This window comes from Herpailurus yagouaroundi, unplaced genomic scaffold, assembly GCF_014898765.1.
Source record: "Herpailurus yagouaroundi ecotype Mexico unplaced genomic scaffold, PumYag 200, whole genome shotgun sequence".
In the NCBI taxonomy this organism is placed as follows: domain Eukaryota; kingdom Metazoa; phylum Chordata; class Mammalia; order Carnivora; family Felidae; genus Herpailurus; species Herpailurus yagouaroundi.
The window spans coordinates 504,985-525,476 of record NW_024412431.1 but is presented as its reverse complement, the minus strand read 5'-3'; the positions used below and the strand labels follow the sequence as shown (position 1 = coordinate 525,476).

General features: G+C 52.2%; 1 protein-coding gene across 1 annotated transcript; it reads left to right on the top strand.

Moving 5' to 3' along the window:
- Positions 1-7,609: 7,609 nt before the first annotated feature.
- MARCHF2 (membrane associated ring-CH-type finger 2) lies at positions 7,610-19,659 on the top strand. The gene is made up of 5 exons (XM_040449712.1): positions 7,610-7,736; positions 10,137-10,364; positions 15,391-15,586; positions 16,915-17,124; positions 19,062-19,659. Exons 2-5 carry the CDS (start codon positions 10,189-10,191, stop codon positions 19,218-19,220), a joined length of 741 nt encoding a protein of 246 aa, XP_040305646.1. The 5' UTR covers positions 7,610-7,736; positions 10,137-10,188; the 3' UTR covers positions 19,221-19,659.
- The last annotated feature ends 833 nt before the right edge of the window (positions 19,660-20,492 follow it).

Sequence of the window (20,492 nt, the reverse complement as noted above, 5' to 3'; positions counted from 1 at the left end):
GAGCCCTGAGCCACAGGGAGCCGTTCCTATAGAGTTGGAGTGAGCCAAGGAGCAGCGTGGGCCAAGGCCACCAGTGGGACAGTGCGGGGGCGGGGGGGGAGGGGGATCTGGTGGGGCCACACACTCCAGGGGCCATTCACACAGACCTCGGGGGTGCTGAATCCATTTGGGCAGTGTGGGCATGGGGGAGGGGGGCAGAGAGTGGGTGGGGGCTTCAGGTGGGCCAGGTGAAGTAATGAGGCACCCTGGCGGGTTTCAGGTAGTCCAGAGATCAGATCTTTCCTGAGCCTCTGTGATTGGCCAGGCCGGAGGCATGTACCGGGGAACAAGACTAACCCGACACTGTTCCCTTGGGGGTCACGCAGTCCAGTGATGCTGTTTCGATGACTCAGATTTCTGTGATTTAATAAGTGCGGCACGTTCACTCAGTGCTAGGCACTGCTCTTAAGTCTCTCTTTTTTTTTGTATGGTAAAATAAACACATTAAATTGGCCATCTTGACCGTTTTTCACCATACAGTTCAGTGGCATTAAGTACATTCAGTGTTGAGCAGCCACCCCCACCATCTGTCTCCAGAACCTTCCATCTCCCCAAACTGTCCCCATGAAACACGGACTGCCCTGCCCCTGCACCACCCTCCCGGCTCCCACCATCTATCTACCTTCTGTCTCTGTGGATGGAACTCCTCTCAGGACCTGGGGACCTCGTGTGAGTGGGATCTTACGGTATGTGTTTCTTTTGTGTCTGACTTATTTCACTGAGCATAAGGCCTTCGAGGTCCGTCCACATCGTAGCAGGTGTTAGAATTCCCTTTTTGACAAAAGGCTGAGTGATAATAGTGCATCGTATGGATATTCATTCCTCTTCCTGTTTGTCCATTCATCCATCGACAGACACCAGGATGGCTTCCACTTGTTGGCCATTGTGGATAATGCGGCCGTGAACATGGATGTACAGATATGTGTTCGGGTCCCTGCTCTCAATCCTTTCAGGTACGTGCCCAGAAATGCAACTGCTTGGGTCTATGGTGATTCTGTGCTTAATTTTGTGAGGAACTGTATCAACCTAAATAAATTGTGACATAAAAGACAAGAACACTCCAGGGGCGCCTGGGTGGCTCAGTCGGTTGAGCGCCCTACTTCAGCTCAGGTCATGGTATCACACTCCGTGAGTTCGAGCCCCACACCGGGCTCTGTGCTGACAGCTCGGAGCCTGGAGCCTGCTTTGGATTCTGTGTCTCCCTCTCTCTCTGCCCCTCCCCCACTCATGCTCTGTCTCTCAAAAATAAATAAACATTAAAAAAATTTTTTTAATAAAAAAGAGAGCAAGCAGGGGAGGGACAGAGAGAGAGAGAGAGAGAGAGAGAGAGAGAGAATCCCAAGCAGGCTCTGTGCTATCAGCTCAAACTGTGAGATCATGGCCTGAGCTGAAATCAAAACTTGGATGCTTAACCCACTGAGCCACCCAGATGCCCCACAAAACATTTTAAACACATAAAAGTGGAGAGAATAGTCTAAAGAACCCCTATCAGCCCATCACCCAACTTCAGCCAATCTGGTTTCACCCTATTCTCTTCCTGTGTGCCAATTCCAGACACATTCCAGCCTTAAATATTTCAGTACCTCTCTCTAAAATACAAAGACTTGTGCCTGGGTGGCTAAATTAGTTAAATGTCTGACTCTTGATTTTGGCTCAGTGAGTGATCTCATGGTCATGGGATCCAGCCCTGTGTGAAGTCCCGGGTGGGGCTCTGCACTGGCGGTGTGGAGCCTCTTGGGATCTCTCTCTCTCCTTCTCTCTCTCTCTCTCTCTCTCTCTCTCTGACCCTTTCCTGCTCGCATGCATGCACATGCACTCTCTCTCATAAAATAATTAAATTCTATTAAATTAAGTTAAAACTTGTATTGTGGTCACTCCGTCTGAATTTTGCTGGTAGCATCCCTGTGGTCTCTCCCTTTTTGTTTTTTAAAAATTTGAGATAAAGTTCACCCAACCTAAACCTCTCCGTTCGAAGCATTTAAAAATGCACATCCAGGGGCGCCTGGGTGGCTCAGTTGGTTGGGCGGCCGACTTCGGCTCAGGTCATGATCTCGCGGTCCGTGAGTTCGAGCCCCGCGTCGGGCTCTGTGCTGACCTGCTCAGAGCCTGGAGCCTGTTTCGGATTCTGTGTTTCCCTCTCTCTCTGACCCTCCCCCGTTCATGCTCTGTCTCTCTCTGTCTCAAAAATAAATAAACGTTAAAAAAAAATTAAAAAAAAAATGCACATCCAGTGGTTTCGAGTATATGCACAAGGTTGTGCAAACATCATCACACTCTACAACAGAATTGTTTTCACCACTCCACAAAGAAACCCCGTACCCATTAAGCAGTTTCTCCCCATTTCCCCTTCCTTCCCCAGTCTCTGGCAACCACCAATCTTCTTTTTGTCTCTAGGGACCTCTAGGGTGTCATTTAACATGTCCCTTTGTCCCCTGCATTTCCTGTAAATTAATAGATGTGCAGTGTGATCAGATTTGGGACTGGGCACTTCGGAGGTGATGTGGGCACGCGCTAGGAGGCAGATGATGTCAGCATGTCTCATTTGTGGCGCGTGTCTCCTTTGTAGCTGCTGCAAAGTATCGCTTGGGTTCACAATCCATTAGGGTTACAGAATGGCGATATTCGAAATCTAGCCTTCCTCACTTATTTCTAGAATACATCTGTAAAGAGAAGTTTCCCTTCACCTACGTCGTTACCCTGAGGTGTGGATTGTACGGGGCAGCATAAATTCTTCATTCTTTGTCTGCTTTGGAATTTCGTAATTTTCGAGATTTTGGGTACCAACTCAAAGGCTTCCCAAGAAGCCTTCAGTCACTGTTGCGTTGTTTTTGTTTTTGTTTTTTTAGTTAACGTGCATGAATTTAACTCCTTGGTTGGAGCCACGCTTTCAACCAGTGTGCCCAATGGGGGTGGAATTGAGCAGGAGGTATATATCTGGGACTGAGTCTTGACCAGTGCATCTAGGAGTTAGGCTATACATGGGGTGGGGGAGTGTAGAAGAGTAGATGTACTGGGGATCATGAGACATAGGTTTCTCAGTCAGAGGAGGAAGTTAGAAATATGCAAAGTGTCTGGGATAAAGTTTGGTGTTAGATTAGAATTAAAGGGATGTGTGTGCACTCGTGGTTTTAAAGATGGATGGATGGATGGATGGATGGATAGACAGACAGATGATAGACAGGCAGGTAAATGTCTATATAGAGGTACATATACACACGTATGACAATGAGAAAAGTAAGAATTGATAACCACTGTAGTAACAGTGACCACACCTAGCAACCAGCTCTTGGTTTTTAAATGTCGTTCCCCATGAAAACCAGGGCTCCTTGGGAGACATGGTTGCTTCCAGAGCTGGGGCAGGTAAAAATAACAAGAAAATGCCACCTTGGAACATTTTGTTGAGCCAGTATATAAGGAAGTGCTCGAAGACGGAGGTAGAAAAGTTATTTGGCAACCGTAATCTGGTTTTAAAAAAGGCTAACACCTCCATGCCACTCCCTTCTTCCTGCCTTGATTGAGGATATGATGCCTGGAACCCCAGCAGACATCTTCACTACCGTGAGGAAAAGACCAAAAAACTCTCAGAGTCGCTGACCCTATTATCATCATTTGACCAGGCCAATGCTGGCAGCCATCCTCCTCCAGAATTCTTTATTTATTTTTTAAAAATAAAACCTTCTTGGGGCGCCTGGGTGGCTCAGTCGGTTAAGCGTCCGACTTCGGCTCAGGTCATGATCTCGCGGTCCGTGAGTTCGAGCCCCGCATCAGGCTCTGTGCTGACAGCTCAGAGCCTGGAGCCTGCTTCGGAATCTGTGTCCCCCTCTCTCTCCGCCCCACCCCTGTTCACGCTCTGTCTCTCTCTGTCTCAAAAATAAATAAACGTTAAAAAAAATTTAAAAAAATAAAAAAATAAAACCTTCTTTGTCTAAAGTAACGTTAACAACAAAATTAAAAAAAAATTGGTGTGTCATCAATGGATAATAAATCTAGTGGGTGAAAGTTTGTTGAGGAACCAGATATTTCATTAATTTCAAAGTCTTTTCCCATAAAGCACCATTGACAAGTGCAACATCCTAGCTCAGGCTGGACACCCGGCAGACACGATTTTAAACAGGCTAGCATAATCAGTAATGGAAGAAATCAACATTCTATGCCTCCGGATATATGCACTGAGAACGCTCTATCACTTCTGTAGTTCTTGTTCCAAGTGGCTAAATCGTGACAAAACAGTAGACAAACACAAATTGAGGAACTTTCTGCAAAATAGCCAGCTCATACTCTCCAAAAGCATCAAGGTCGTGACAGACAAAGATTGAAGAATTGTTACCGAATGAAGGACACTAAAATTAGAAAAATACAGTGTATGATCTGGAATAGATGCTGCAGCTTTAAAGGACCTTGTGGGAAGGGTGCCTGAGTGGCTCAGTCGGTTAGGCGTCCTACTCTTGGTTTTGACTCAGGTCATGATCCCAGGGTTGTGGGATCGAGCCCTGTGTCGGGCTGTATATTGAGCATGGAGCCTGCTTAAGATTTTCTTTCCCCTTTGTCTCATAGACACACACACAAACAAACTTTTGGGACTTTATTGGAAACTTTGAATGGGATTTGGGAATTACATGGTACTCTTGGATCAGTATTAACTTCCTGCTTTTGAAGGTGGTACTGTGTTTATGTGGAAGAGTGTGCTTATACTTGAGAAATATACACTGAAAGGGTGCCTGGCTGGCTCAGTCCACAGAGCATGAGACTCTCAATCTTGGGGTCATGAATTTAAGCCCCACATTGGTGTAGAGATTACTAAAACAAAAACAAAAACAAAAAAACAGACGAGAAAAAATATATTAAAAAAAATAAAAGATTCAGAAATGTTAACAAGTGAAGAATCCGGGCAAATATTTGTAGGAGCTCTGTAACTTTCACTTCTGCAATTTTTATGTACATTTGACTTTTTTATTTTATTTTATTTTTTTTTTTAATTTTTTTTTTCAACGTTTATTTATTTTTGGGACAGAGAGAGACAGAGCATGAACAGGGAAGGGGCAGAGAGAGAGGGAGACACAGAATCGGAAACAGGCTCCAGGCTCTGAGCCATCAGCCCAGAGCCTGACGTGGGGCTCGAACTCACGGACCGCGAGATCGTGACCTGGCTGAAGTCGGACGCTTAACCCACTGCGCCACCCAGGCGCCCCTTGACTTTTTTATTTTGAAGTAAACTCTGTGCCCAATGTGGGGCTTGAAGTCATGACCCCCCAGATCAAGAGCCACATGCTCTACAGACTGAGCCAGCAAGGTGCCCCAACGCTATTTTGAGATACGAATTTTTAAAACCCCAGTGAATGGATTTAAACATTTGACCTGTTTTGATCAACTGCAACCATTCCCCTTATTGTAGGGCAAATAATCCCATTTGTGGCCAGTGAGAGCGTCTTAGTTGGGCTCCCACTGACATTGCCTCACTAGGTAATGTCTTTGATAATGCCTGTGCTTTCTGGTATACCAGAATTCATCTTGTACATTCCTTCTTCAGACCCAGAATCAGATATTTGCCTAGGTTCCCTGGCTCATTCAATTGGAAATGGTATTTAGAGACCATGATCTGGGCTTAAGGAGTGCTCATTGCAACAAAGTCAGTCTTTGTTTCAGAACTCGTCAGTGGACAGAGCTAGGAAATGTATTTTTTTAATGTTATTTATTTATTTTGAGAGAGATACAGAGACAGAGACAGAGAGACAGAGACAACGTGAGCAGAGGAGGGGCAGAGAGAAAGAATCCCAAGCAGGCTCCGAGCTATCAGTGCAGAGCCCCACGTGGGGCTTGATCTCGCCAACTGTGAGATCATGGTCTGAGCTGAAATCAAGAGTCGGGCAATCAACCGACCAAAGAAACGTTTGCTTTTTATATAGGTAAAATGTATCACAACACTCTCAATTCAAATTCAAGACTGCAGGGTTTTTATTAATGTAATCAACTTTATATTCCCTACTTCCTTCACTCCCTCTGAAAATCCCAGTCCTTGACATCAGTGTAAGTACTCCTTTGCTTTCGCTTTATCCCAAACTAAATATGCCACAAGTTCAGAATAACAATTGCAACATCACCATCAACGATATAGTAGTGGTATGCAGACAAACAGTCCTGGTCTCAAGTCAGTAGGAGTTCATCTCTGTGTCATTTTGTACCAACTGGATACAGGGTTTCCTTTGTTTTATTTTTGTTTTGAGGGCTATCTTTATGCTTTAAATTTTGTTTTATAATTATGTAAAATTTTTACATGGTTGTAAAACCAAATATATAAGACAAGGTATATATATTTTTTAACGTTTATTTATTTTTGAGACAGAGAGAGACAGAGCATGAACAGGGGAGGGGCAGAGAGAGAGGGAGGCACAGAATCTGAAACGGGCTCCAGGCTCTGAGCTGTCAGCACAGAGCCCAACGCGGGGCTCGAACTCACGGATCGCGAAATCGTGACCTGAGCCGAAGTCGGCGGCTCAACCGACTGAGCCACCCAGGCGCCCCCTATTTTTTAAGAGTCTAACTTGTATCTTTGTCCCCTTCCTCCTACCTCTTCCCTCTAACCTTTTAAACAATGTTACGATTTATCTTTTCACTTTTGAAAAATAAAGCCAGTACAACACAACAGAATGTAACTGAGGTCATTGAACTGGCCTGTGTATTCCATAAAGATAGGGCAGGAGAGGAAGGAAATACTGAGGCAATTCTCCATCCTACCTCAGCTCTTTGCATGTGCTTGAACTCTCTGCCTCGGATTCTTCCTCCCTCTCTTCTCCTAGTTCACCTCTACTCCTAGTTTTCAGTTCAATTGCTTCTTTTTCAAGGAAATATTTTTGGACTTTCCAAATTATTCCATGATATGCCCCCTCTCACTTGCCAGAATTTATTGCTTTTATAATTAATAATTAACTATACAATTGGTTGTTTAATTCCCTGGATTAAGGTCCGTGAAGGCAACAGTATTTGTCTTACTCAACCTTGTGTCCTCAGCGCCGAGGACAGTGCCTGGCACATAACAGGCCCTCTTATTGATGTTTATTGCATCCAGTGAATGAACCTATTGCATGAGGGAATGAATAAGTGAATGATGAGTACATGACCTTGGCCTTAGGCTCTTCCATGGCCCCCTATCCTCTCTGGGCTGCTTTCCCTCTGTAAAGTGTGATCATTCGGTTCCTCTCACTTTCTCTCCCAGAATTAATGAGAAACATAAGGGAGGTGATGAACACTTACAAATCCCTTTGCTATGAGTCACGTTCATTTCTGTAACGGTTTCATTTATTAGCTGGCACCGGTCGACGGCAGATGGCGCCACCAACCCCGCTCGTGCCCCCTGCCAAGATGGGGCGGGGAGAGGGCTGGGGGTGGAGCCGGGACTGGGGGCGGAGCTAGGACGCGGCAGGGGCGGAGCCAGCAGCCGCGGCGCCGTGGGGCCTGTGCGGCCCAGGACGTCCCCGTCGCCCCCGGCCCCGCCTCCTAGGGCGGGACGTGCACGGCGATTGGCTCATGCGGGCGAGAGGCGGTCGCCATTGGTCCGCCGCACCGTCGGCTCGGCGGGCGGTGTCCGGACGCAGGTGCCGGCCCGAGCGAAGCTAGCGGCGCTGAGGGGACCGGCCGGGCCGGGACCAGGGCCGGGGCTAGCGAAGGGGCCTGCGCGGCCGCCCGGCCCGGCCGCGGATCAGGTAGGCACGGGGGGGCGGGCGGGTGGGGCCGGAGGGCGCGGGTCCGCGGGGTGGCCCCGGGTTCGAGGCCCGAGCCTGGCTCCGGAGCGGGACGATCAGGCTCAGACTCTTCGGCCTCAGCCTTCCCTGGAACGAGGGGATCGCAGTTCCGGTCTCGGGGTCGGCGTGAGGTCCCTGAGGCCCGGCACACAGTAGGTGCCTCTCCGCGCCTCGATTTCCCCGTCTGTGAAACCGGGTCATCCCAGCGCCAACCTAATGGGGGCTTGTTAGGAGAATTCAGAAGGTGGTGGATGAGGAAAGAGCCCTGCACACAGTAGGCGGTCACTAAGTGCCTTCCCCAACCTCCTTCTCAGGGGGGCTCTGCCTGGAAAATAGTAAATATTGTGATAACCCAGGCACTGGATACAAAGGACTTGCTTAGCAGAGTGCCTGGCTGTTAGGGGATGCTCAAAACAAGGTGGTCAGAATTGATATGATTAGCTCATTTAATCCTCCAGGGACCATAAGAGGTCGAAGTACTAGAAACGTTCCCTGTTATACAGATGAAGAAGTTGAGGCCCAGAGAGGCAGAGTGGCCTGTCCCAGGACACACAGCATCCGTGACGGAGTCAAGACTTAAAAGAATCCAGGTCTTTTGAGCCCCAGACGCACTCACTGGATTAAATTCGAATCTTGGTACTGTTCCTTCTTACCTGTGTGACCTTGGGCCAAGTAGCTGCCCCTCTCTGAGCCTCAGTCTCCTCACTTGTCAAATGGGGGTAATTATTAGACTTCTGTCGTATGTTTGTTGGAAAGACTCAGTGAAATCTATCCCCCAGGCACTGGGCCAAGTTCGCTTGGGACGTTGGCTCACGCTCCCAGCCCAGCAGCCTCCGAGCTGAGTCGAGCCTTGAGTTTTGGCCCCTTCCAAGCCCGGGCCTCTATGGTTTGCACAAACCTCTAGCGTCTAACCATCTCTGATTCCCACCATGGGCGTTGGCGGACCAAGGTATGGGGGTCACGAGGGCTGATTCTCCCCACCAATTGGGGGGCTGAGAAATTAATGCAGCAACTTTGTGCCAGACCCCGGGCAGGCTCTGGAGACAGTGGAGTGCATGTCAGACTGGGTCCCCCCTTCCCAGAACTCACTGAAGGACGGAAGGCAGATGTGGGTCCACAGGTAGATGAAGAAATAAATAAGAACGCTTCAGAGAGGGCCACATTCGACGAGCTCAGTAATATGGATGCCTGTGGCCCTTCGGCCAGGGAGTTCAGGGAAGGCCTCTCCAGGGAGGCGACCTTTGAAGGGGACACTTAACAGCAGCTATTTGGAGTTCAGTGAGCTTCTCAGTACGCCCCGTGTGGTAGGCCCTCCACGGAGCTGCTGTCGGAATTTGGGTGATTTTCAGGCCTTGCTTTAGCGGATTTCCTGATGACCTTTAACCCCCAATAGTAACTGAAATGCAGAACTTAACATCCAGGAGCCGGGCTGGTTCTTGTAATGCCCAATCACTTGTAGGAATGTTAAGGCCGATGCCTGGGGCGGGGCTGGAAGAACGGATTCCCCTCTGTGTGCATTCTCTCGGATAGCCCGGAGGCTTCCCTGTTGACCTCCGAGCTGGACGGAGGTTCTGGTTGTAGGCACCCGGGAGGGACAGGAGCCTACACCACAGGACCACACGACGGCCCTCCCTCTGCTGCCCTGAGGATGTTATCTAGGTCACACAGCCTTCCTCCCGCTCCTCCTGCTTCTGGGCTGATACTTGCTTATCTGGCCGGCAGTGGCCCAAGTGTGGAGGCCCCAGAAGGGCATGATGGGCTAGGAGGGCTCCATCGGCCACTGCTTCTCCTCGAGGACACAGGCGTGGCTCGGGGCAGCCGCCCTGGTGGGGACAGAGGCCTGCCGTAGCTCTCCCCAGCCTGGGCCATTTTCCCAATGGCTTGAGGTACCAAGGAGGTATCCGATGATGCACCTTCCTGGTCTGTGGGGCCGGGTTTCCAGCCCAGTTCTGCCCAACTCGAAGGCAGGCTCACCTGCTCTGAGCCAAGCCCCAGAAATCCAGTCCATGGAGGACAAGCGTCTATGTGCTTGGCGGGCATGGTTCCAGCCCGAGGAAGCACCAAGCACAGGGCCAGCCACACACCAGGCACTCTAACTGTGAGGTGCTGTTACCGTGTCTAGAGAGGTGATTGGCCTTGAGGGCTGGACCTGGCTGACGTTTCTCAGGGGAGTCAGAGATAATATAACCGAGCCCCTGTCGTGCGCCAGGGCAAGTGGCATCTCCTTGAATCCTCACAGCCCCCCGACAGAGCCCCATTTTACGGATTGGGCAACTAAGGCTCAGAGAGCTGGACTGAAGCCCCGCTCAATGTTTGGCTCGAAAACCTTTCCCTTAACTTCCCTGCCGGGCCTCTCCCCAGGCTCTTGGGACCATGGGCCTCGGGCCCTGAGGACGCAGGGCTCCCTGTGGCCATGACGACTGGTGACTGCTGCCACCTCCCTGGCTCCCTGTGTGACTGCTCTGGCAGCCCTGCCTTCTCCAAGGTCGTGGAGGCCACTGGCCTCGGGCCACCTCAGTATGTGGCGCAGGTGACTTCAAGGGACGGCCGGCTCCTCTCAACCGTGATCCGAGCCTTAGACACATCAAGGTGAGTGGTGACCGAGCAGGTGTCTTTGCCTGGGCCAAGCGATTTCCTCCCAGCCTGGGGTCAGAATCATCTAGAGGGAACAGGTGGGCAGAGAGCGGGGCCCCCCGATCATAACCGCCATGTGGAAGCAGAGGCCCAGGCTGGCCAGGTCTGGTTTCTGGTTCTTCAGGAAAAGTGGAAATTCCAGATTGTCAGCTGACGTCTGAAGATTAGACGTCCGTGGGTGAGTAGCTCAGATTTTGGAGAGGCGTTACATAGAAGTGGCTAGCAGGGCAGGCCGGGCTCAGATCCTGCTGCCAGCCTGTCTCCCTCGGGGACCCAGGACAGGTCACCCTACCCTCGTCTCCGAGATGGGGACACCTTCCCCATTGCATTGTTCTGAGAGGTCGTTGCCATGGTTCACATAAAGCGTCTGCGCGCGGGTCTGCCAACGTGTATGTGTTCGATAAAAGGATTTAAGCCTCGGTGCCGGCTTTCCAGACCCATATGTGAGCTGACCCTGCCTGGTTTGCCAACTTGTCATCATTCCCAAGGAAAAGTGTCTGAACTAAACCCCACACAAATTCAAATCCATTTAGTTTAATTTAATTAATTGGTTTATTCATTCGTTTATTTTATTTATTTATTTATTTATTTATTTATTTAAACAAATTTTTTTTCAACGTTTTATTTATTTTTGGGACAGAGAGAGACAGAGCATGAACGGGGGAGGGGCAGAGAGAGAGGGAGACACAGAATCAGAAACAGGCTCCAGGCTCTGAGCCATCAGCCCAGAGCCTGACCTCACGGACCGCGAGATCGTGACCTGGCTGAAGTCGGACGCTTAACCGACTGCGCCACCCAGGTGCCCCAATAATACCATCTTTAAAAATTGTTTAATGTTTATTTATTTTTGAGAGAGAGAGAGAGAGAGAGAGAGAGAGAGAGAGAGAGACAGAACATGAGCAGGGAAGGGAGAGAGAGAGAGGGAGACACAGAATCCCAACCAATCTCCAGGATCTGAGCTGTCAGCATAGAGCCCGACATGGGGCTCAAACTCATGAACCTCAAGATCATGACCTGAGCCAAAATCAGACACTTCACCGACTGAGCCAGCCACCCCATTTTAACTCATTTAGATTAAAAATAGCTGAGCAGTTGGCTAAAGAAACAAAAGTCTAAATGACATCTTTTTCTTAGCAAGGTTTAATTCATATGTGTTCTTCTAGTCCTTTTAAAGTTTATTTATTTTGAGAGAGAGCGAGAGTGGGGGGGGGGAGACTGTGGAGAGAGGGAACCCCAAGAAGGCTCCGTGTTGTCAGTGTGGAGCTGATTCGGGGCTTGATCTCAGGATCTGTGAGATCATGACCTGAGCCAAAATCAAGAGTCAGATGCTCAACCGACTGAGCCACTCAGGTGCCCCTCCAATTTTTTTATTGTGGTAAAAATATATATATGTGTATATATATAATATAATATAAAATATGCCATTGTAATACTTTTTAATTTATTTTATTATTTTTTTAACTTTTTTGTTGTTGTTTTAATTTTAGTGAGAAAGAGCACTTGAGAGGGGGAGAGGTGGAGAGGGGCAGGGGAAGAGAGAGAGAGAATCTCAAGCAGGCTCCACGCTCTGTGTGGAGGGCTTGATCCCACGACCCTGGGATCATGACCTGAGCCGAAATCGAGAGTCGGATGCTCAACTGACTGAGCCACCCAGGTGCCCAGCCTTGAAACACTTCACCAAAAAAAAAATTTTTTTTTAATGTTTATGTATTTTTGAGAGAGAGAGAGTGTGAGCAGGGAAGGGGCAGAGAGAGAGGGAGACCCAGAATCCGAAGCAGGCTCCAGGCTCCGCGCTGTCAGCACAGAGCCTGACGAGGGGCTCGAACTCATGAACCACGAGATCATGACCTGAGCCGAAGCTGGACGCTTAACTGACTGAGCCCCCCGGGCGCCCCAGAAACAGTCAAGTTCAGTGGCGTTAGGCACACTCACGGGTGTACCGCCATCCCCACCATCCATCTCCAGAACTTTCTCATCTTCCCAAACTGAACCTCTGTCCCCCTGACCCCCTGCCTGGCACCTGCCATCTACTTTCTCTGTGAACTTGACTCCTCCAGGGAGCTCATCTAAATGCATTCGTACAGTAGTTTTTCCGGTGACTGGCTCGTTTCACTGAACTCAATGTTTTCCATACTCATCCGTGTCGTAGGGTGTGTCAGAATTAATTCATAAGTCATTCATTCAAACCTAAAAAGAAGCAGATGGGAGCCTCACAGTGCTTTGGAGGAGGCTCGCTGCCATTCACCCTCCAAGTCTCCGCCTGACGTCACTTCCTGAGGAAGACTTACCTGAGCCCAGATGATGTGGAGAGTGCCCTGGGCATCCTCCAGGGCGTGGGTTTTTATGTCTGCATCTCCACAAGCCCCCTTGAAAGCAGGACAGAGTCTGTGCTGGTCAAGCCAGGCTGGGGGCCGGGGACATTTGGTGGGGTTGGGGGCCTAGGAAAAGGCTGACCAAAGCTGGGGGCTCCCTCCGTGGGGTTTCTGAGAGGCACAGAGTGCCTCCCTCACCCCACCCTCCCTCCTGACACCTGGGAAGACCGAGACCCAGAGGGAGGAGGGCACCTGCCAGTGTCACTGAGCATTGCCGAGGCCTGAACCCAGGACTCCTGCTTGGGTTGGGGGAGCAGGGGGAGACGCTGGTTCGGTCCCGCCAGCCAGTCCTGCGGTCCGCATAGGTGGGGCAAGCGACAGGCAGCAAAGAGTCCCTCTGTGACCCCGCTAATGGTCAGGAGACCACTTGTCCCTCTTGATCTGCCCCTTGGCCTCTCTGCTCATAGCCTCTCCCCTCTGATTTTGTTTTTGTTTTTGTTTTTTGCTTTTTTTTTTTTTTTTTTAAGTCATCTCCACACCCAGCACGGGGCTCGAACTGACGACCCTGAGATCAAGAGTTGCACGCATGCTCCACCAACTGAGCCAGCCAGGCACCCCTCCCCTTTGATGTTTGATACAGCTCAGCCCAAGCCCGCCCGGGCCGAAGACCAGGGCACAGCCACCTTCCCAGAGAGGAGGCTGCTGTTTGTCTAAAGGGCTTTTATCATCCTGAGCCTTTGGCCCTCTGCCCACCAGTCTGTGAGCAAGCCCAGGCCCTTCTCGAAGCTTCCCAGAGCATTTCCCCAGCCCTTCCTCCTAGCCATCCCCTGCCGTCTCTTCCGCATGGCTTCTGCCTGCTTCCCTGCTCATTCTCTCCCTTCTCTTGCTCTTGGCATGTGCTCTGGGCAGCCCCACTGCGGGCCCCCCCCCCCCCCCCGCCACTCCCCCAGTCCGTTCCCTTGTCATCTGTGTCACATGTGTTCTTTTCCTGCCAGGACTTCATGAGCAAGGCCCATTTCTCTTGCCCTGCCATCTGGAACAGGCAGTGTAGCTGCTCAGGGTGCACGGGCCCTGGAGCTCAAACAGGTCCAGGACGTCCTGGGAATTAGTTCCTGAAAAACCCCCGCTTCACGGGCTGCTAGCTGTGTGAGTTCCCACGAGCGGGGTCACCCCGCGGTGCCTCAGTTTCCCCATCTGTGAAAGGAGGGCAAAACCAGCACCGTCCTCACGGGCTCCCCACGAGACTAGCAGATTGGCCCATGCGCTGTGCTTGGAATACCTCACGGTCCGTAATAAGCTCTCTGTGATAAAGCAGGTTTCATTTTGTGTTGTCTCCTCCAAACTGGCTCTTCCAAAATAGGGTTCCCCGGGACAGACCCCCCCCCCCCAAATGACGTGGCTCTCTTCCTCAAGGTTCTCGTCCCTTCCACTTCCTGGAGTTGGTTTTTCCGGAGCAGGGATTCCTTTTCCTGTTAACTCTGGGCAAGGGGAGTCTGGGGTCAGGGTGGAGCCGGGCACGGCCTTTGACATCGTCGGGGAAGGCAGCTGCCGGGCACAGGATTGATGAGAAAGTAGCCATGAGGGTCTGCTCGGGGTTTCGGCTTCAAGGCAGCCAGGCTCTGCCCCCCCCAGCAGGAGGCACCGAGCAAAGGATAAAAAACAGTTTCTGAGGGGAAACTGGTGTTCTCTGGAAAACAGCCTCCCTGCTCCGCCTCCTTCGTGTGTTCCTGCAGTCCTGTCTCTCGGCAGAAATGTCTGGAAAACAATGACTCATGTGCTGGACAACCTCTGCGCCCACCAAGGCCACGCCCCCGGTCCCGAGCTGCCCCAAGGAAGGCCCCAGTATCCCCAGAGACCAGGCTGGCGCTGAGACTTCCCTGAAGTGGCGTTTTCTGAGCCCAGGACACGTGTCTGTCTTCTGAGCCCAGGACACGGAAGCAGGGGAACCACTCTCCCTGGATACACAGGTTTCTCAGGTAGCATGGTCTTCAGGCGTGGCTCGATCCAGAGCCTCTGATGGTGTCTTTGAGAGAGTAGGGTCTTTCCTGTTGCCCGGCCCAGCTTTCCTCTGTTTGGCATCATTCACAGACTCCACGTGGAGACCAGACTGCTGCCAGCCGCTCCAGACTTACATCAGCCTGGCTGTCTATAGCTGGGAGTTTAGGGGCGACAAAAAAAAAAAAAAAAAAAAAAGAAAGAAAAAAGAATTTCAGGAATTAATCCCCAGTGACTCTGATTGCATCACACATGCCGTTCCCTGAATCAGTCCCAACGACCAGGGGTGTGTGGTGTTCTAACTGGTGAGGCCTGAGGTCATCGAGGCTGTTGTCAGCTCTGTTCCAGTCCCAGAGGACCAAGAGTCGAGAGTGGGTTGGTTGCTTCGGACAATTAGGAGAGTATTGGCAGGAAAAGGAGGCTGGATGCGTAGGAGCAAGAGGGCTCACCTTGGGGTTAAAAACGTGCCACAGGAACCCCGGGGAGGGAGCACATCGCCACACCTCTGGGAATCCGGGAAGGCTTTACGAAGGAAAGGAGTTTGGAGCTGGGCGTTGAAGGATGAGTAGGAGTTTGCCGAGTGGCAGGAGAGGGGCAACCCAGCTCGTGATCCAGTGGGTAGTGAAGCAGGCATAGGCAGGCAGCTTGCTCATGTGCCTTATCTCTGTGTCTAGTGATGGTCCCTTCTGCCGGATCTGCCATGAGGGAGCCAACGGGGAGAGCCTGCTGTCTCCCTGTGGCTGTACTGGCACGCTGGGCGCCGTGCACAAGAGCTGCCTGGAGAAATGGCTGTCCTCGTCCAACACCAGCTACTGCGAGCTGTGCCACACGGAGTTTGCCGTGGAGAAGCGGCCCCGGCCCCTCACAGAGGTATGCTTGCGAGCCTGAGGTTGGAGTGGGCAGAGGGAAGGCAGGCAGGCATGGGGCCGGAGGAGGGAACTGCAAGGGAGGATCCTTCTCTATGGGACGGACCTCCCTTCTGCCCCCCACCCCCCACCGCCCCCACGGTGGATTCAGCTGATGGGGGTGGGGAACCCTGTGCCCCCTCCCTCATTTGGTCACCCCTGAAGCTGAGACCTGAAGAATGAGGAGCCGGTGATGCCCAGGCACCCGGCCTGGGGAAGGGCAGTCCTGGCAGAGGGCACAGCAAGTGCCAAGGCCCTGGGGCCAGGACGAGTTTGCTGTTCGTGGGGAAGCCTAGGCGGCTGGAGTGAAGCGAGGTACAGGAGGATAGCGACCTGGAAGGAGGTGGCGGCAGCCATTCCGGGCTTAGTGGGCTGTGCCCAGGAGCTTAGACTTCAGCGTGAGTGTCACGGGTCGGGACTGAGATGAGCACTGTCGGACACGGTGGCTGCCACACTGCTCCCCAGAGTACCGCTGGCCGCATGGATGCCCTCGGGCTCCTCTGGGCTTGGCTTGGAAGGGGCAGCAGAGCACTGCAGAGTGAGGTCTCTGGGCTCCTGCAAAGGCCCCTGGCCCCTCCTGGGAGCTGGGCTCTTAGGAGAACACTAGGTGGGGGAGGCAGCCCCTGCCTGCCCCGCCCCCCGCCCCCTCGCTCTTGTGCTCCAGCCACGTGGGCCTCCTCCCTGCTGTACCTCGTCCAGGCCGCAGGCTCCGACATCAGGGCCTCTGCATTTGCTGTTCTGCGGCCTGGGGCCCCGTCTCCCCCATTCTTCACATGGCTGCTTCCGCTTATCGGGTCAGCTCACTGTCGCCTCCTCAGCAAGGTCATGCCCTCCCTGGCCATCCACCCCGTTTCATCCCTCCCGCACCAGCCCAGAAGCTCTGGGAAGGCGGGGACCTTCCTGTTCCATGCACCAGAACCACCACGAGCGAGGCCCGTTTCTCTTGCCCCTTCATCTGTGGCGGGCAGTGTAGCGTAGCGGCCAAGGGCACGCAGGCCCTGGGGCAAGACTTCCTGGGGTCCGGTTCTGGCTTTGTGGGTGACTAGCTGCGTGAGTTTGCACAGATGAGTCAGTCCCCCTGTGCCCCCAGTTTCCCCCTGCCTATACAGTGTCTCGTCATACGCAGGCTCAGTAAGTGTATGGAGGAAGGGAAGGGCAGAGGGAGGCGCCAGGCAGGGGGCTGGTCCCGCAGGCCCCACCAGTCGAGATGGGCCTGGACCCCATCCCCAGGCTGGGACTGGTGGGGCTGCCGCGTGTAGCCCGCCTCGGCAGCTCGTTCCCCCACCCCCGCAGTGGCTGAAGGACCCGGGGCCTCGGACGGAGAAGCGGACGCTGTGCTGTGACATGCTGTGCTTCCTGTTCATCACGCCCCTGGCTGCCATCTCGGGCTGGCTGTGCCTGCGCGGGGCCCAGGACCACCTCCGGCTCCACAGCCGGCTCGAGGCCGTGGGGCTCATCGCACTCACCATCGCCCTGTTCACCATCTACGTCCTCTGGACGCTGGTGAGTGCTGCCAGCCGGAGAGCAGGCATCTGGGGGGGCTGCGGCTCAGAGCAGTCAGGCCAGGGGTTTGGTCAATGGCTCGGGGGCCTCCCTGCCCGCCTCTGCCTCTGCCTCTGCCTCTGCCTCTGCCTCTGCCTCTGCCTCCGCCTCTGCCTCTGCCTGGGTGGGAGCAATTCCCAGCATCTCGTGGCGCTCCGGATTCCGAGCCCAACCAAGGTCCAGGAAAGCCACAAGTCAAGTGTGAGCCTCCACTGCAAGGAGGTGAGGGCACCTGATCGGCTCCGTTGTGTGTAAGCCCTGCCATACACGAGCCCAACAAGACTGGCTGGGGTTAGGGGAAAGGGAGGCTGGGAGGGGGAGATGGAGAGCGAGACCAGAAGACTGGGAGAGAAAGAACAGGAGAATGAGAGAGATAGACAGGAACAGGCTTCCAGCAGCCATGAGGACCCTCACTCAGAGAGGATCTCTATCTCTGGTCTTCCCTCTTAAGTATGACCACTTGTGTCTAGGTGTGGGGGCATCCCCCCCCCCCCCCCGCAAACACTGTTTTCCATGGCATCCACTTGCATTTTTTTAAACATACAAATAGTATGAAACCATAGGTATTGCTTTGCAGTCTGCTTGTTTTCACTTTGCTAACGTCCTTTAAAAAAGAAAGGCAGCTGCCCAACAGGGATTCATGGTCTGGATGTACCGTATTTATTGAACTAATCCCTTTTAATGGACACTGGATGCTTTCCAATCTGTTTTTCTCCCCCCTTCCTTCCTTCCTTCTGTCCTTCCTCCTCCTTTTTTTTTTTTTTTCTTTTTCTTTTTGCTGTTCCCAGCAGTGTTGCTTTGGGCACCTCGTGTACAAATGCTTCTCAGAACTTGCTTGATCAAAGACTGTGAACCGTTGACATTGATTTAAAAAAAATTTTTATAGACTCTATTTATGTATTAGGGCAGCTTTAGGTTCACAGCAAAATTGAGCAGAATATCCAGAGAGTTCTCGGATATCCTCATCCCCATACACGGCCTCCCCTGCTATCAACATGGCACCAGAGACGACAGGCCGTTTGTCGCAAGAGATGAACCTATATTGACACATCATTCTCATCCAAAGCCCACGGATTACATTAGACTTCATACTTCGAGCTGTACATTCATTCTATGGGGTTTGGACAGATGTGTAGTAAATGCATCTATCATTATAGCGTATGTTATATACAGTAGTTACATAGTTATAACGTACGCACAGAGTAGTTATAAACAGTAGTTGTATACGTTACAGTGTGTGTATAGTTTCGCTGCTCTTAAAAATCCTCTGTGCTCCGCCTGTTCATTCCTCCCTTCCCTCAACTCCTGGCACCACTGAGCCTTTTACTGTCTCCATAGATTCTTCTTTCCAGAACGTCATAGAGTTGGAATCCTACAGTGCGTAGCCCTTCAGACTGGTTCCTTTCACTTCGTAGTATGCATTTAAGGTTTCTCCGTGTGTTTTCATGGCTGGAGAGCTCATTTCTTTTTAGCGCCGAGTAATATTCCCTTGTCCGGATGCCCCCCAGTTTCTTTGTCCACTCACTTACTGAAGGACGTCTTGATGGCTTCCGGGTTTTGGCGACTGTATGACCCACTGACATTTAATCCCTTCCGAGAGACTGTACCACTGGGGTCCCATCCTGAGAGAAACAGAAAGGGAGCTCTTTGCTCCCTGCTGCAGGGCCCTGCATTTTTGCAGGGTCCAGAAGGTCAGTGGGGAGCTTTCCAAGGAGAGTGAATGGGTGTATGTACACAGTCTGTATGAGAAACGCATGGACACTGTCCCTGCTTCCGGAAGCATGAGCCCAGCCCTGGTTTGGGCCAAAGCAGGTGCCCCAGGGGCTCAGTGTTCCTCCCTTGGGGGTGGACACCAGCCGGCTGGCATTCCCAACCACCCCCCCAACACTGCCCTGTAGGTCTCCTTCCGCTACCATTGCCAGCTGTATTCCGAGTGGAGAAGGACCAACCAGAAAGTTCGCCTGAAGATCCGGGATGCAGACGGCTCTGAGGGCACCCCGCACTCCTCACTGGCAGCTGGACTCCTGAAGAAGGTGGCAGAGGAGACACCCGTGTGAAGGCCGGGCCAGCAGGGCCAGAGACAGCTGGCGACGCCCTGGTATTTGGAAGGACGAAATTGCCTGACCCTTCCTGCACGGCCAGAATGCTTTTGAGGCCAAGAGCCACCAAGCGGAGCTGGTTCTGTGATCCCACACGAAGATGTTTTCCAATTGTTTTGCACACCGTCGTACCTGAGGACAGATGGACGTGGTCCTGAGCTTTGGACGGAGCAGGCACCCTGATCTCGTCCTGAGGTCCACCCGGCCCCTTGTGGACCGGCAGCCGTGGCCACAGGTGAACCAGGGCGCCCATGGGGCTGGGAGGTTCCGCAAGCTTCTTGCGCTTCTCTGCACCCAGCAGGCTCGCTTTCCTGGCACCCTTGACTTTATAAAATTGCACTGCGTTTCAAAAACCCACCCTGAACGAATAAAAGGAGCCCTTGCTGGACAAAACGGACTTGTCAGTTACGTTTCTGAACCCAGGCCTCGAAGGGAGGCCCCTGGGACCTGAAGGGAGTTAGGGCCGATACAGAGGTTCAAAAAAACCTAACCGAACCCTCAGCTGGTTTGAAGGGATCTGTTGCGCAACACCGGAAGCAGCAAAGCCTGGGTGTTCAAGTGAAGAGCAGGGAGCAGGGTTATATAATAAATGACTTAAAATAAATAGTTGTAAGAACAGTTCCCACTTACTTTGCACGTAGAGTGGACCACGCATCTTACGGATAAGACCGGGGCTCAGAGCGGGGAAGCCTGTGTCCAAGACCCCCACGGCTCTAGGAAGTAGAGTGAGGGTTGACCCCCAGTCCGCATGGCCCCCTGTGCTGAGCTTTCTGCTTCCCCTTCCGGGAGGACTCGGGAAAGGAAGAAAAATATGGTCATGGTAGTAACAGCACCTACTTCTTCAGCTCTTGCTGAACTGTGTACATTTGAGGGTTCTCTGCATTGGGCCACGTTTATTACTCAGAGCAGATCTGAAAGGTGGGTTCTGGGGTTCCCTTAATTAGTCCCATTTGCAGATGAGCGAACGGAGGCTCCGAGCGGTGGGGTTTCTCACCCAAGGTCACACATCCCTGACGGGCTTAGTGTCTGGTGTGTTCTATTGTTTTCTTCACGAATGCCCATCTGGGGTATGGGTCACCCAGAGAGGGAGAAAAAGCCTTTCTGCCTTAGATGAACAGCAGGGGGAAGCCAGCCTGGCCTTTGGGAGGGGGGCGGGGGGAGGAAGAGCAAAGGGCAAAGGCCTGGAGGCTGACACCTGCCTGGTCCGTGGGAGAAGCCCGATGGCAGATG

Bases quoted from the DNA above. Each gene is read 5' to 3' on its own strand.
- MARCHF2 (XM_040449712.1), top strand. From the start codon at position 10,189: ATGACGACTGGTGACTGCTGCCACCTCCCTGGCTCCCTGTGTGACTGC. The intron at 15,587-16,914 runs GTATGCTTGCGA...CCACCCCCGCAG, and splicing joins GGCCCCGGCCCCTCACAGAG to TGGCTGAAGGACCCGGGGCC. The intron at 17,125-19,061 runs GTGAGTGCTGCC...ACTGCCCTGTAG, and splicing joins TCTACGTCCTCTGGACGCTG to GTCTCCTTCCGCTACCATTG.